A 16,344-nucleotide genomic window follows, 5' to 3' on the forward strand; every position below is an offset into this window, starting at 1 on the left:
AACACTTACTTAGCTATAGGAGGACTGATGATGGAATGAAGGGATTTGATATCATTTCCTATTACACCTGATGGAAAGAGGGTTAAAATTGAACTGTTAAATTTAAGAAATGTTCCTTTAATTTAAAAATAAAAGAATTTAAAATAATTTTAAGCAAATATTGTAATTCCAAATAGTGGAAAATACAAGCTAAACTCTTGTTTATGAAAAATTTATTTTCCTTCAGTCTATAAGGAAAAGGCTACAGACAACAACATGTATCTGCAGCCGTCGAATTGATTCTGACTCATAGCGATCCTGTGGGACAAAGCAGAACGGCCCCGACAGAGTTTCAAAGTGGCGGCTGGTGGATTCAAACTGCCGACCTCTTGGTTAGCAGCCGTAATACTTAACCACTACGTCACCAGGGTTTTCCAACAGACAACAAGATAAGTGAAAACTTCTTAAGCATCAATTTCTAGACCACATCCTTAGAAAACTACAGATTCATCCCCATCTCTTCCAAATTCTACACCTCTATTTACAGAACGGTAGAATTAGAACTGATGTTCATAATAATAATCTCAAGGCAGTGGTAGATCATAAATCAAAGAAAAATAAACAATCAAAAATAAATAAATAAACCTGCATTTTCCCAAAGCTTGAGAGCTAAGAGTGATCCTGTATCAGCTGGTAATTTGTGTACCATTTGGAATCGACCTTCCCTCAGCAATCCCAGGCAGGCAATGCCTTTACGGACAGCTTGGGGGTAACACTGAGCAGAAGGTATAATAATCTATTAGCTAGGTCATAAGAAAAGTCCATAATGACTTACTCTGTTTATATTTTATTAAAAATGATATTAAAGCAACAATGTAGTAATATTTAAAAGTTTAATTTATACCTTCCTGCTATTTACACCAATTCTCCAGATTCCTATAATAAAATATGAATTTTATTATGTTTTAGAAACTTCATGGCAGTTTGGAAACCCTGGTGGCATAGTGGTTAAGAGCTACGGCTGCTAACCAAAAGGTCACTTTGGGGATCGAAAGATAATCTGTATTGCCACGGTTAAATTCACGAGGGCAAGACCAGAAACCTAGGTATACACACCAGTAATGCAGCACATTAAATTCACTTGCAAGTCAATAGTCAATCAGTATTTTTCTCTATTCTTACATTACAAAAATGGTAATGAGTACCATAAACAAAAAAAAAAAAACCCAAACCCACTGCTGTTGAGCTGATTCCAATTTCTACCAACCCTACAGGACTCAGGAGCACTATAAATGCCCCGTACGGTTTCCAAGGAGTGGCTGACAGATTCAAGCTACCAACCTTTTGAGTACCACATGACCCAGCAATTCCACTCCTAGGTATACACCCAAAAGACTGGAAAGCAGGAACTCAAATAGGTACCTGTACACCAGCATTTGTTGCAGCACAATTCTCAATAGCCAAAAGGTGGAAGTAATCCAAGTATTCATCAACAAATGAATGGATAAACAAAATGCAGTAAATACATACAACGAAATGTTACTCAGCCATAAAGAAAAATAAAGTTCTGATGCATGCTACAACGTTAACAAACCTTGAAAACATTATGCTGAACAAGCTAAGTCAGACACGAGAGGACAAATAATGTATGATCCCACTTATCTGAAGTATCTACAGTAGGCAAACGCACAGAGACCAAAGTTCACTAGTGGTCACCAGAGGTTAGGGGAGGGCGGAAGTGGGAGTTACTACTGAAGGGCTACCTAGTTTCTGTTGGGGGTGATAAAAAAACTTTTGGAAATAGATAGTGTTGATGGTTGCACAACATGGCAACTGTAAATAAAGTCAATGAATTGTATACTTAAAAAAAGGTTAAAATTTGAAGAAAATCAAAGAAACAAGGGAAAGACTAGTCTAAAGGACTAATGGACCACAACTACCACAGCCTCCACCAGACCGAGTCCAGCACAACTGGTTGGTGCCTGGCTACCGCCACCGACTACTCTAACAGGGATCATAACAGAGGGTCCCATACACAGCTGGAGAAAAATGTAGAACAAAATTCTAACTCATGGAAAAAAAAAGACCAGGCTTACTGGTCTGACAGAAACTGGAGAAACCCCGAGAGTACGGCGCCCGGATACCTTTTTAACTCAGTACTGAAGTCACTCCGGCGGTTCACCCTTCAGCTAAAGATTAGACAGACCCATAAAACAAACAATAATATACATAGCTTAACCATGTATACAATGCTAAATGGGCACACCAGCCCAGGGGCAACGACAAGAAGGCAGGAGGGGACAGGAAAGCTGGATGAACAGAAATGGGAAACCTAAGGTTAAGAAGTATAGAGTGTTGACATGTCACAGGGTTGGCAACCAGTGCCACAAAAAAATTTGTGTATTAATTGCTTAATGAAAAACTAATTTGCTTTGTAAACATTCATCTAAAGCACAATAAGTAAAAAAGAATTGATAGAAAAAAAAGGTTAAAATGGCCAATTTTTTGTTATGTTTATTTCACCACAGTAAAACTAAAAAAAAGATAGTAATGAAAAGAACAACAAAATTAAATTTGTTTCACTGAGTCTGCCATCTGCTTGCTTACTTCAAACACAGGAAGGACATTCAGAATTAAGCAGAGTGAACTCCTTCTAGCTTTTAATAACCATATATCTATCCTAGACTACCCCAGGTAAGTATGTAACTAAGCTATTTTTAACAACCTTCAAAAAGGTTCTAGACAGAAAACACTCGTATCAAAACCAGAAGTGGACCAAAAAACAATTTATAGCAAGAGCACTTTACAAGTAGACTCACATGCTACACTTCTGAGCCGGCTACTAAAGCCACCAAGCCTCCCTTTGCTCAGCTTATTAGCATGTTCAGCAGAATACAACTCTGCTGGTATTCCCTCTTGGCATCTGTGGGAACATTCCCACCCCTGGCAATCTCAAGGCACCAGCCAAGAAGTAAAAAGGAGCTTTACAGAACAGTTGGAGACTGCTCTTTAAAGCAGATGTTTGAAAACAAAAGCAAGCAGTTTAGCTAAAATGAGAAGAAAATAACATCTATACCTGGCAAGGAACTGTAATTTCTTCCAAGAGGTAAATGTAGTTTTAATCTTTTTAAATTTGTTCTTCTTTTATAGCAGCATATATTCTAGTAAGGAAAAAGAAACTTCACATTAATTTTATTTTAGTATAACTTATCGTAACAGTTTTAACATTGTAATTACTCTTTGTCAGGAGAAAAAACACTTTGCATCTTCTTCAGTTTATTGATCTAATTTGCACCTCATTTATTAACTCCAATTCTTTTTAAAAAATGACAACTTCAAATTATACTATAGAAAAGAATAAGTGGAAAATTGATAGACTTATATTTTGCACTAACCCCAAAGCAATGGTTCTCCCATACCAGCAGTATTAGCATAAGGGGGGAACTTGTTTGAAAACAAATTCTCAGGCCCCACCCCATATTACTGAATCAGAAACTCCAGCAATAGGGCCCAGCAACTGATGTTTTAACACCCCCCCCCCACCCCGCCCACCCGGGCGAGTCTGATGGCTAATTTGAGAACCAAGGTCCTAATGTTTAGGAAAGAGAATCAGAAAGGTTAAATAAGGTCTGTCGCCCTAGATAGTCCTTGGTTCTCCTCTATAGCTGCTAAAAGCTGGTGAGGGTCCTGAGCTCTAAAATCACCAGCTGCTTTCAGGGTTTATAATGGTAGCTACACATTACAATCACCCGAAAACTTTGAAAAAGAAGGGAGATGGCATTTTTAAAGTTCCCCGGTATGTCCAATGTAGCATTACAAAGGAACCTCAGAGAGAGGTAGGGCAGGTCTGCTTAAGCCTAAGTCTACCCATCACCCCAGCTGCTTCCCTTACCTTCTCCTAATGTTTCCGAGTAGAGGTTGAATAGTCTCCAACCCAATTTATCCCTAGATCACTAGACACACATTTAATGACCTTCAGTATATTTGGAATTGTTAGGACACGTAATGATTTTGGGCTACCACAATCTGCCTTTGATATTGTGGAATGCATATCTGTGCCTTCTGTATTATCTCTACATTGGTTACCAAGTTTCTAGCAATGATAGACACTATTATCCTAAAAAAATATCTCAAGGGAAGAGAAAAACCAAATCTGTTGCCACTGAGTCAGTTCTAACTCATAGCAATTCTATAGGACAGAGTTGAACTGCACCATAGGGTTTCCAAGGAGCAGCTGCTAGATTCGACCTGCCGACCTTTTGGTTAGCAGCCATATCTCTTAACCATTGCACCAACAGGGCTCCAACCCCAAAAAAGGATGACAAATTAAAAAATAAAAGCTTGAAGACACCAGCCCAGTGTCAGGCTATTGCTCATGCTAGTAACATTTGGACTCTCCTGACAGCAACCAGCTTCAGTGAAACAGGGAAAGTCGCAAATACAGCACACCCCATTTCTCCCCATTCTCTGCCCCAGATGCAGATAATCGAGATGGTGATGCAGTTTGCTCAACCCTAAGTCTAGACCTTTCTCTAATGGTAATTCAGCTTTAATTAATAGAACCTTCCCATCAGAACTCCCTAAGGCAGAGCAGGTGGGAGAGACTCAGGTTATTTAAATTCCACTGCCTAACAATCATGGTATGAAGACCCCAGTATCTACCTAGCACAGGATGTATAGCCCGAAAGTGTCAGCAATAAAAACACTGAACAAAGTCTGTGTAATTTCTTGGCCCACTTACGTCCTCATAATGGAATATAGAAAGATACATTGTTCAAAATGCTGCAAGATGATTTTAAGTATGAAGAATGAATTTATAAACTAATAATCAGGCATGCTTCTTGGTTACAGGTTCTCCCTTACACCCCGTTATGAAACTTCTGAGGAAAAAGAAATGAACCAGACAAACCTTAACACAGTCTCTGACTTAACAAAAAAAAAAAAAAACCCACTGCCATGGAGTCAATTCCAACTCATAGTGACCCTACAGTACAGAGTAGAATTGCCTCATAGAGTTTCCAATGAGCGCCTAGTGGATTTGAACTGCCGACCTTTGGTTAACAGCCACGGCACTGAACTGCTATGCCACCAGGGTTTCCAGTCTCTAACTTAGCTGTAAACAATGAAGTGCGCAGTTTTATTTAAGAATTAATATTTCTAAAGCATTCTGAATATGTAACAGTTTACAAAATAACTTATAGTGTTCGGAAGGGAATTCAGGAGTCAGACCAGAGCTTAGAGACCAAGACAACATCTCTGGAGTATCATTATTTCTCAAGAAGTTAGTGTCCAACAGTCCTCCAAAACAAAACCAAAAGTAGTTTTATTATATCAACCATTGCACAATGATTTGTTATACCTTGACATTATTTTAAAAGGAACCTTATTTTACAGGTGTCTCAACCTGTGGATACGTAAAATATGTAAGTATAAAGCGCACTCTTAGTAAGCAGCTTACAGACGTACATTAAGTGCTGCTATTCGCAGTAGAAGAGATTTATTCACCTCTGCTTCCCAAGATGAATGGCATTGCAGTACTCCACGAAACTAGCATTTATCTTTTTTTTTTTCAATTAAGGTAATTTCTTTTCAATGAGTTTACCTTAAGGAAATGGGGGGAAGGGGGGATTATTTTATGAACCTTTTTAAGATAGCCAAAGGTTATGAATAAACTAATTTTGAATCAAAAGCTAATGAAATATAAGCTTTTTTAGAAGTATGGTAACTGAGGATGTCGAAGTACATTTAATTTATTTAAAAAAGCTTACATTAATGTACAAACTGGATATTCTTTGATGGTTCACTGCCAATACCCTCCAGTTGAACAACATCTTGATCCTTTAAACTGCTGTTCTCTGAGAAAATAAATATGTTAAATTATAAAACTAAGTTTATGAAACACATATCAGTAAAGCAGAAGGCAGATGTAATACATATGGTGAAAATACAATACTTTCAAAAAGTGGCAGCAAGTCAATCACAAAAGGACAAATATTGTATGACCTCACTTATATAAAAAGGCAAGGGTATAGCAACCAAAGTTTATTAGTGGTTACCAGGGGCTGGCCAGCCCACTGCCATCAAGTCAATTCCAACTCATAGTGACTCTATAGGACAGAGCAGAACTGCCCCATATAGTTTCCAAGGAGCACCTGGTGGATTCGAACTACCGACCTTTTGGTTAGCAGCTGTAACACTTAACCACTATGCCACCAGGGCTTCCTTACCAGGGGTGGGAGGGAGGAAAAAAGGAAAATGAGAATAAATGATAAACAACAGTCAACCAAACACATTGCCTTTGATATTACATACAAATCAAAGTGTGACCATCGCTTAGCCTTAAAAGTTGGTATTTTTTTCTATTCCTGAGTCAGAATGAAAAAAGGTCATAAGAGGCTTCCAGAATTAGAAATGAAAAAAATATATACTTAGCTCACAACTTAAACCAACGCATTAAAAATTTCCATGAACTGAAAGATAGGAACAGTAAGGTAAAATCTCACGTTAACCAAAAGAAAACACAAGAGTTCATACTGTATCATTCTAATTACATAATGTACAACACAGACAACATTAATCTTCTCAACAAAAGTCAGGACACTGGACTTTGGGAGTGGTGGAGACTGGAAAGAGGCAGCAGGAGAGCTTCTGGGGTGCACATTATTGTAATTTCTTGATCTGTGTGCTTGCTTACATGGGTGTGTTCAGCTTTTGAAAACCCATTGAAATGTACATCTGCAGTACATGCATATTTCTGCATATATGTTATACTTCAATAAAAAGTATTTTTAAAACATTCCATAAATGGTTAATTACAATACAGGTGTCAAGTGGACACTTCTGGTGTCATACAAAATCTAGACTAGGCTTTAGTCAGAGGACTTGCTGGAGTCCCAAGTCTTTTGTGATCGTGGGTAAATCACTTTAAAATCTCTAAGCCTCAGTCTTTTTATATAATCACATTGCAGGACTGGTGTAAGAAATATAAGTATTTATTCACTCAACAAAAATGTACTGAACGTCTTTGGTTGCTTGCTAGGGAAGGTCTCACCAAGATAGGGACATTTAAACAAAAACCTGAAACAGATAAGGGAAGCAATGCTTGGCAGAACTGTATTCCAGGCAAAGGGATTATATAATTTAGTGCACCTGCATATTTACAAATTCTAGTCACTATCATTTTTTGTTTTAAGGAAAGCTATTAACACCACATTAGAAGACGGGGCCTTAAAATTGCCTCAAATTCAAGCACCACGACTTAGGGAGATAAATAATTTGGCTTTGGCTATTTTGCTCCCATCATAGCTCAATTACATTCCAACCTGTGAGTTAATTAAAGGAACTTCTCAGACTGTGCAATAAAAGGTAAAATTGACAAGTTTTCCTAGTCGGATGTTCCTTCTTGTAGTGAATTACCTCCTTCATGGCCCTTAATACAACTCCACTCAGCAGTTTGTCCAGTGTACCAAGAAGCCTCAAGGTTTTCTGAAATTAGTCCTCAACCTCCAGAAGAACAGAAGGCTGTCATTTTTTTTTCCCGACACAGTACTTTCTTTCCTGTACAATAACTGTTCATTCCTCTGCGTCTTTCTCAATCGTGTACACGTTACGCACAGTGACAAGAATGGAAATAAGTTCGACCTCCCTGAAGGGGAGACACGTCCACAGTCCGGGCAGACATCGAGGGGCGCAGGTCTCGGAAGCCCTGTCGTCCTCCTCCATGGCTAGCTGTGTCTGTCACAACCTCAAAGATCAGCGGTGCCCAGCACAGGGCACGTTCACGATGCACGCGAGTCGCACAGCGTGGCCAGATACCCACCTGGCACTGGAAGGCCGGCTTTTTCCCGCCGGGCTGTCGGGAGGCGGAGACGCAGGCGTCAAAGTCAGCAACAGCCTCCCGCCTAGTCTCACTACCTCGGTTAACGCCCTCGCAGTCTCCGGCAGGAACCTCGGTCCCTTTCACCGTCTTCTCTAGCCACCGCACTTCCTCACTTCCGGCGGTGCACTCGCCTAATGTCGCCTGCCAGCAATTTCCGCTTCTCTAGCTCAAAGCAGGATGGGGAGGTTCGGAACAAGTGTGTCGCGCTTGCCTTGACTCGGCCGTTTTAGAAGGTGACCCTTTCCTGTCGCAGGTTGCATGGAGTCGGCTCGTGGGTCTTAAAGACCCGAAAATCGAGAGTTCCTTCGCGGCCGGGATACAGCTCCCCGCGGCTTTGCAGCCGTCACCATGGTAAGGAGGTTGCCTCGGGCCCTTGGGACGTAGGGCGTCGGAGTTGGTGGACCCTGGGGACCCTGGGAACGCTAGAACTGGGTGGGGGGGGGTGAGGGGGTGGCAGGCGGAAGTGAAGTCCTTCTGAGGGAAAGAGATTAGACTCCGTGAAGGGAAAACAAAAACTTCGTGTTGGGGAGACCGCGTGAAATACCGGCCAGAGCGCAAGTTTCGGAGCGAGACTGATTTCATACTGTTAAATTCCCGGCTTCGCCACGTTTGTTGTCATCAGTGCCAAAACCCAGTGAAAGTATGGTTGAGCCTTAATGATAGATCTACCTGATGGGTATTAGTCCCGCTACTTCGTTTCGCTTTACTGATGAAGCTAACGAAGACTTCCTTGCGGAGCCGGATTTACAGCCCCCCTCTGTCTGATTACCAGATCCATTTCTGTTATATCTCTTATCTGTTTCTGTGAAAAATGACATTTCACATACCTTTCGTGTGGTTGCTGGGAAGTTTGTTATAGCAGTTGAAAACACACCTGATACATAGTACCTTGTAGACTGTTATTACAGCATTAACCTTCATGCCAGAGTTGGGTTTGCGTAATTACTGTTTTATTTTTGTAGCCTTAAAATACAAATTGACTCAGGACTCATTTTAAAGTAAATCAAGCATTTCAACTGCAAAAAGGTTTGCATACACTGCTGGTGGAAAGGCAGAATACAGCCATTTTGGAAAACAGTTTGGCAGTAAACGTGTCCACACAAAGAACTGTGTGCAAAAGTTTGTTACAGCTTTATACATAATCATCAAAAAGTGGAAACAACTTACATGCATAAACAGAGTTATATCCACACAATGGAACACTACTCAGGAATAAAAGAGTGAAGTACTGATAACTTGCAACAACACAGTGAATCTCAAAAGCCTCATGCTAAGTGAAAGAAGCCAGACTCAAAAGATTACACTTTAGAACATTTTACATTTCATTCTGGAAAAGGCAAAACTCTAGGGACAGAAATCAGAGTGAGGTTGGGGAAAGGGGATTAACTTGAAAGCAACACAAGGGGACTTCTTCAGGTGATGGAAATGTTCTGTATCTTGTATTACACAATTCTATACTCTATACTCTAAAACTCAAACTACACCTACAAAGGACAAGTTTTGTATGTAAATTACATGTCAATAAACTGACTTAATTTTTTAAAATAAAAAGGATGAAATGATGATGTTAATGAAAGATTACCTTAGGACCAGAAAAAAAGAACCTGTAAGCAGATCACTCCTTGTTGTGGTCCATTGGACTTTGGACAGTCTCTTGCACCCCATTTCTTTGACATAAAAATTGTATTTTTTTAACCACTTCAATGTGCTTCACCATACAGTAACTTTTCACTGAGATTATTACAGATGTGAACTCTGATGCTTAATATATTCTAGGATGAAAGGTTATTTAACTTACATCACGTGAGTAGGCTTAATAGTGTTAGAGGTATTTAAACAAGTGAGCATTTGGTTGATATAGGGTCTTCTATGCTGTGTGATGTGTAAAAGAAAGTATTTTAGAATAGTTCTGTTAGTACTTTTTAAAACTAAGTAAAATTTCTTGCATCGTTATAGCCACAAAATGAATATATTGAGTTACACCGTAAGCGCTATGGATATCGTTTGGATTACCATGAGAAAAAGAGAAAGAAGGAAAGTCGAGAGGCTCACGAACGTTCAAAAAAGGCAAAAAAGATGATTGGCCTAAAGGCTAAGCTCTACCATAAGCAACGCCATGCTGAGAAAATACAAATGAAAAAGACGTAAGTAGTCCTATTTGTCGTTAACACAGTTAACATGCAGCAGGCCATAGTTGCTCAAATTGGTAATCTTGGATTTTTCCTCCTTGGTAGTATCAAGATGCATGAAAAGAGAAACACCAAACAAAAGAATGATGAGAAGACTCCACAAGGTGCAGTACCTGCCTATCTGCTGGATAGAGAGGGGCAGTCCCGAGCTAAAGTACTTTCCAATATGATTAAACAAAAACGAAAAGAGAAAGCGGTAAGCAGCCCAAACTGAAGTCTTTCTTTCTTGTTTAGGAGAATTACTTAAATTCAATCTTGAGGCTCTTAGTTTTGTCAATTTAATTTGAAATACGAAATCCAACTCTTAGTCCGTTATTTAAATAGGTCTTTGTCAGTTTTATAATGTCCCTTTTTATTTGGTTTAAAATATTCAGAAGCTTTTAGCATTTAACAGGTTTTGGTTTGTTTTTGGAATGCCAACATCTTTAGGTAAGAAATATTTTAAAACAAAGTGAGCTGACAGTGAATCTCAAATCCAAATCCAGTATTCGACAACTCCTAAGTGCTATGGTAGCAGCCCTGGTGGTTCAGTGGTTAACAGTTTGGCTGCTAACCAAAAGGTCAGCAGTTTGAATCCACCAGGTGCTCCTTGGAAACCCTGTGGGGCAGTTCTGCTCTGCCCTATAGGGTCATTATGAGCCGGAATCAGCTTGACAGTAATGAGTTTGGTTGTTTTTTTGTTTTTTTTTTTTTAAGTGCTATCGTGTTATGGAGAAAGATACAACTACTTGTTTTTGCTGTCCTGCTGTGCTGAAATTGGTTAAAAAGTAGAATCATGTTCCCATATTAATGATTTGATCAAGTAATTTGACTTAAAAATTAAGCAGTTTTTTTTTTTTTTTAATAGTACTGGTGGCTAGCACTTGATACTAAATTAGGTTAACTGCTGTTAAAAATGAGAAGAAAAAAAGTATAAGTATTTTAAATCTATGGGTGGATTGACAGGAATCCAGGTAGCAGCAGAATAGATGGTCCCTATATTTAAAATATTTAAAGAGCTTACAATTTCCAAATTTTATTTTTAAAATCATATTGCTCTTTTTGGTGTGTAAACACAAAAATTTGAGTGGTACAATGTGTGCACTGAAAGGAACTTTAACCCCATCATTTTATAGCTGATGAGGATGGAGCCCAAGAGGTGTGAATCATTCTTCAGGGTCACGCATCTATGAAATAGTAGAGCTGCTCCTAGAACCCATGTGTTGTTATAAGTCCAGTATTCTTTCTACTGCCTTAAGCTGCTTCAGTTTTTTTTTTTTTTTTCATAGCATTTCACATCTTGGGGTGGTACAGAATAGCTGATGAGGATTCTATCTTACCGGTAACCAAAAAAAGAACCAAACCCATTGCCATCGAGTCGATTCCGACTCATAGCGACCCTACAGAACAGAGTAGAACTGCCCCGTAGAGTTCCAAGGAGCACCTGGTGGATTTGAACTGCCGACCATTTGGTTAGCAGCCATAGCACTTAACCACTATGTCTTACTGGTAGTATAATCTAAAAATCCATTCGAAGTAGAAACACAAAGTTATATTAAAAGGTAAAGACCGTCTTCCAATTTTACGCTATTGATTATGGTAGTAGGCATCTACACTGCTTTTAGGAGTACTTATTGTATTTATGCAGGTGATATCTTTCCCGTAACATAACATTAAGATTTTTATTTTAAGCAAACTTTAATGTACCCATGATATATAAACTTAACTAGTTCTGTGAATTTGGGGCTTGTGAGGAAATAGTGCAGACCTCTAGAAAAGAACCGAGTCAAAAATGTGTTGAATGGTTAAGGATAAAAGTAAATCTACTTTGTACAATTAAAGCATATTTGACCTTTTATTCTTGTTTGCTAGCACTGAATTTTAACTGTGGTCTATTTTTAGGGAAAATGGGAAGTCCCTCTGCCCAAAGTCCGTGCCCAGGGAGAAACAGAAGTATTAAAAGTCATTCGAACAGGAAAGAGAAAAAAGAAAGCATGGAAGAGGATGGTTACTAAAGTCTGCTTTGTTGGGGATGGCTTTACGCGAAAACCACCTAAATATGAACGATTCATCAGACCGATGGTAAGTCATTTTACAGTGTAGTGCCTTAAATGTTAGTTCCTGTGCTAAGCTATATAAAGTACATAGCACATTTCCAAAATTTCCCAAAATTGCCACAAAACACAGGTTGAAAGATGGCATTTTAAGCTCTTTTTTGTTATTTTAAGTTATCAATTTGGTGTTACTTAGCACTTTTTCCACTAAGGTCAAGAAACTTGTCTTTAGCTTCGTAAGAGACTTGAGATGAAAAAGAATTTTCATAACATTCTCAATGAATCCTGACTTTTAAACATGACATATTAGAACTTCACGTTCTGTAGATGAGCTAATATTTTACTTGTTCAACAAATGAGTGTCTACTATATATCTGACATTGTACTAGGTTTCAGGTGCTTGTCTCTTAAAGGAACAGTTAGAAAGCTTGAGTAGGACTGCTTTTTCAAAAGAGTATTCGGGTTAGTAAGAGAAGTATCTTATAATTCTGAAAACATTCAGTGTACAATCATGAAAAAAGAAGGGAAGTTTAAAAAATGGAAATTTGAGTTTTATTAATAGCAAAAATAAGAACCAAACTTGTTGCTGTCAAGTCTATTCCAGTTTATAGCAACCTGACAGGTAGGTGCCTACTAACCCAAAACCAAGGCAAATCAGATCAAAATGCCTTATAGGTCAGAGTAGAATTGCCCTATAGGGTTTCCAAGGAGCGCCTGGTAGATTTGAACTGCCGACCTTTTGGTTAGCAGCTAACTCTTAACCACTAAGCCACCAGGGTTTCCCTATTGATAGCAATGATAGTAATATGCCTCCAAAACTAATTAGCCCTCTCAACCCCAAATGTAATTGAAGATTTTTTTTTCCCCCAGAGTTTCTTTAAAGAGACTGAATCACTCTCCCCTGTAAATAGACTGGAGCCTTGGCGGTGCAGTGATTAAGAATTCGGCTGCTAACCAAAAGGTTGGCAGTTCGAATCCACCACTGCTCCTTGGAAACCTTGTTGGGTAGTTCTACTCTGTCCTGTAGGGTCACTATGAGTCGGAATCAACTCGATGGCAACAGTTTGGCTTTTTTGATAGAATGACTTACCATCCCAAATAGATATCCAGCCTGGTTAGAAAAACAAAGCAGAAAAAGTTGGCACTGTTAATCTGGTACTCAACCCGAGTAATGTTTAATGGATTAAATTGTCCATAACCACCTGTTTTTGTAAATAAAGTCTTGTTGGAATATAGCTATACCCATTCATTTATATATTGCCTATTGCTGTTTTCTCACACAGCTGAATAGTTTGAACAGACACCACATGGCCTGCAGGGCCTAAAATATTTACCATCTGGCCCTTTACAGAAAATGTTTGCCCACCCCTGATTACATCATGGACTCCCTTTGATTTCTTAATTATAATCTTATGAATACATTTTAGTAACCATGTAAATTTACAGAAAACATACTAGTCAAGCTATTTTAGGTTTACTTTAAGTTGGCAGACGTTTAACTGAATTAATAGGTGGCTTCCTAAATGGTGTGTTTCTTATTAGCTTGATTTAAGAGTCCATTATTAAGAGCTGGGCTTAAATTAAGCCCATCCTCCTGTATAGAGGCAAAAATCGAATTTAAGAGATTGCAGAGTGTTGTGGCTTCTGAAGTGCTACAGTCCAAAAGACCCATATCTAGAGAGCTGGTCTCTGTTACAGACCTTTGTAGGCTCTCCACAATCTTTGGCCAATATTACCAGTAATGGAAAGAAAGTTGATGGTCCACCTCTTATTTTTCATCGTGGAATGTAGCTGAGGTATCTAAAGACTTGAGATCAGGACACTTAGGTTTGATGCTGGGTAGCTGTTACATGACACACACTCTGTAGGAGATGTACATGTTTGTGGGATTTTCCCCCACATTATTGACCCTAGAACTATCAGATTTTTAGTCTGCAGAATTAATTGTATTTTGTGTGATACCTTAAAATTTAACATTATTTGAAACTAATAAAAACATTCAATCCTTTTTTTTTTTTTTTCTGGAGATGAGTTGGAAAAGCAAAAAGGACCACTACCCATCATAGTGCTAACATTTGGACACATTCTTCTATTTTACTTATCAGGGCTTACGTTTCAAGAAGGCTCATGTAACACATCCTGAACTTAAAGCCACCTTTTGCTTGCCGATACTTGGTGTAAAGAAGAATCCCTCATCCCCACTATATACAACTTTGGGTGTTATTACCAAAGGTACTGTCATTGAGGTGAACGTGAGCGAGTTGGGCCTTGTGACACAAGGAGGCAAGGTTATTTGGGGTAAGTAAATTTTTAAATGTGGGGTTGCTGCTATTTTGGAGTCCTCAAATAGAAATACTTTTCACATCAACTTAAAATGAGCATTTTTTTAATGCAGAAAAGCTAAATGAGTTAAAATGAAAATTAGATTTACATCTTTAAGAATTTTTTTAGAAAAATTATGAATGCAATTCTTTTTTATAATTTGGCTTAGTGGTTTCAGTTCCACAAGGTGTCGCTATATTCTACTAGGTTTGATTTTATGCTTTTTAGTAAAACAAACAAACAAAAAAAGCCATTTATCATGAGGAAAGTAGATGCAGAGTATGGTAACAAAAAATGTTGGAAGAAAATACAGTTGATTAGTGGGAAGGGAGACTTATGTCAAACAGATGATTGCGTTATTTCAGTGATAATCACAACTAAAATGTGTCATGCAGCAGTTTTAAATTCTTTTTTCTTCATTTGCTTAGCCTTCTGCTTTTTGTGTCCTGATTTAAATTTCTCATTTTCTTTGAAAGGGAAGAAAATGCTCTCTGTAACTGCATCAGTTGGCTCATACTTCATGTTAGCCGACCTCAGTTTTAAAATAGGTTGTTGTTAGATTGATTTGAAACTTATTTAAAACCTGATTCATTTCCATTGAGAAATCATGTGGAAAAGTACTTAACGCCAGGGGCCACCCAAAGTATAATGTGCTAACAATGGAACCAACCATCATTTGTAAAAACAATGTTTATATAAAAATCGTATTCAGAAATCAGGCATGGTCTTGGTGAAATATCATTTACCCTTTTCTGGTTCATTTTCAGTCTCTTAAATGTGGTCATCAGAAATATTTTAGGCAAAGATTATGTTCTTCAAAATTAATTTTTATCAGCTAACATCCTTATCAGCTAATATCCTTCACTTTTTTTGTGTCTGTTTTGTTTTCTTTAGGAAAATATGCCCAGGTTACCAACAATCCTGAAAATGATGGATGCATAAATGCAGTCTTACTGGTTTGATAGCAGTTTCACATAAGTAACTCCTAATTATTGGTGAAGACTACAAACCAACCAGGAAAACCACCATTACCGTGCGTTTACAAATACTACCAAACAGCCTTCGTGTCTGCAGTCATCAAGAGAACTATTTATTACGTGATAAAAAACATTAAAATGGCCCAGTTTTACAATTTGATCTTTATTTTTTTTTTTACATTTTCAGGGTTTAGATGTTCATAAGACTGAGTGAATATGAGAAATTATAGAAATAAACGTCATCAGTATCTGTAGCAGTGAGTAGGTACTCAGCAAAGCAAATCTATCACCACTACTAAAAAAAATGATCAGTGATAGTTTAAAACACCTTTTTCATACATAGAGGTTAACCAATTGCCTTCAGGTTGACTCTGATTTATGGCAACCCCACGTGTCAGAGTAGAACTGTGCTCCATAGGGTTTCCAATGGCTGATTTTTCAGAAGTAGATCGCCAGGCCTTTTCTTCCAAGGTGCCTCTGGGTGGACTCAGACTTTCAACCTTTCAGTTAGCAGCCAAACGCTTAACCATTTGCACCATGCAGGAACGCCTCATAAAGGTTGGAACACAAATGGCAGGGCCTGAGCCAAGAAAACTTTGTATCTGGGACCTTCTCTGAAAGTTCAGAAGAGTTCCTAATTAAACTATCTTTTCGTCTCCATGATAATTCCTTAGAACATCTTTATATGTCATTGAATCAGCATTTTAAACTTTTTTTCCTTTTATCATAGACGGATGAAACATTTGGATACTGTATTTTCTAACTACATGAGAAGGGGAAAATAAACATACTGAAATCTTTACACTTTCAGCATTTTTTATCTTCCAAACTTAGGGCAATACATTTATACTTTCAGAATGGTGCTAGAGATTGGTTAATGTAATTCCATTTTAAATAGTTACCAAAAGTTCTTACTTAATGTAAAACAGGCCATGTTTTAGGGTCCTAACTTGAAGGCACTTTTG

General features: G+C 38.2%; 2 protein-coding genes across 7 annotated transcripts in view; one reads left to right on the forward strand and one right to left on the reverse strand.

Annotated features, from left to right (window-relative positions):
- Positions 1-7,992, reverse strand: part of GFM2 (GTP dependent ribosome recycling factor mitochondrial 2) — a 52,172-nt gene extending 44,180 nt beyond the window's left edge. For 3 of the 6 annotated variants that reach the window (XM_064273096.1, XM_003407956.4, XM_064273120.1), the window contains exons 1-4: positions 7,799-7,990; positions 5,748-5,834; positions 3,056-3,140; positions 10-67 (exon numbers count right to left, since the gene is read on the reverse strand). In XM_064273096.1, the coding sequence (XP_064129166.1) occupies positions 10-67; positions 3,056-3,140; positions 5,748-5,810 (206 nt within the window). In that variant the 5' untranslated portion in view covers positions 5,811-5,834; positions 7,799-7,990. The other 3 variants (XM_064273091.1, XM_023545545.2, XM_023545547.2) reach the window with 3 other exon arrangements.
- An 84-nt stretch (positions 7,993-8,076) lies between these two features.
- On the forward strand, positions 8,077-16,179 carry NSA2 (NSA2 ribosome biogenesis factor). Its single transcript, XM_003408100.4, has 6 exons — positions 8,077-8,209; positions 9,815-10,002; positions 10,093-10,243; positions 11,929-12,108; positions 14,186-14,378; positions 15,297-16,179. Exons 1-6 carry the CDS (start codon positions 8,207-8,209, stop codon positions 15,362-15,364), a joined length of 783 nt encoding a protein of 260 aa, XP_003408148.1. The 5' UTR covers positions 8,077-8,206; the 3' UTR covers positions 15,365-16,179.
- Positions 16,180-16,344: the final 165 nt, after the last annotated feature.

This window comes from Loxodonta africana, chromosome 2 (assembly GCF_030014295.1).
Source record: "Loxodonta africana isolate mLoxAfr1 chromosome 2, mLoxAfr1.hap2, whole genome shotgun sequence".
Taxonomy (NCBI): Eukaryota; Metazoa; Chordata; class Mammalia; order Proboscidea; family Elephantidae; genus Loxodonta; species Loxodonta africana.

Coding starts and splice junctions, on each gene's coding strand:
- NSA2 (XM_003408100.4), top strand. Junction 10,244..11,928: donor AAAAACGAAAAGAGAAAGCG/GTAAGCAGCCCA, acceptor GTCTATTTTTAG/GGAAAATGGGAAGTCCCTCT. Junction 12,109..14,185: donor AACGATTCATCAGACCGATG/GTAAGTCATTTT, acceptor TTTACTTATCAG/GGCTTACGTTTCAAGAAGGC.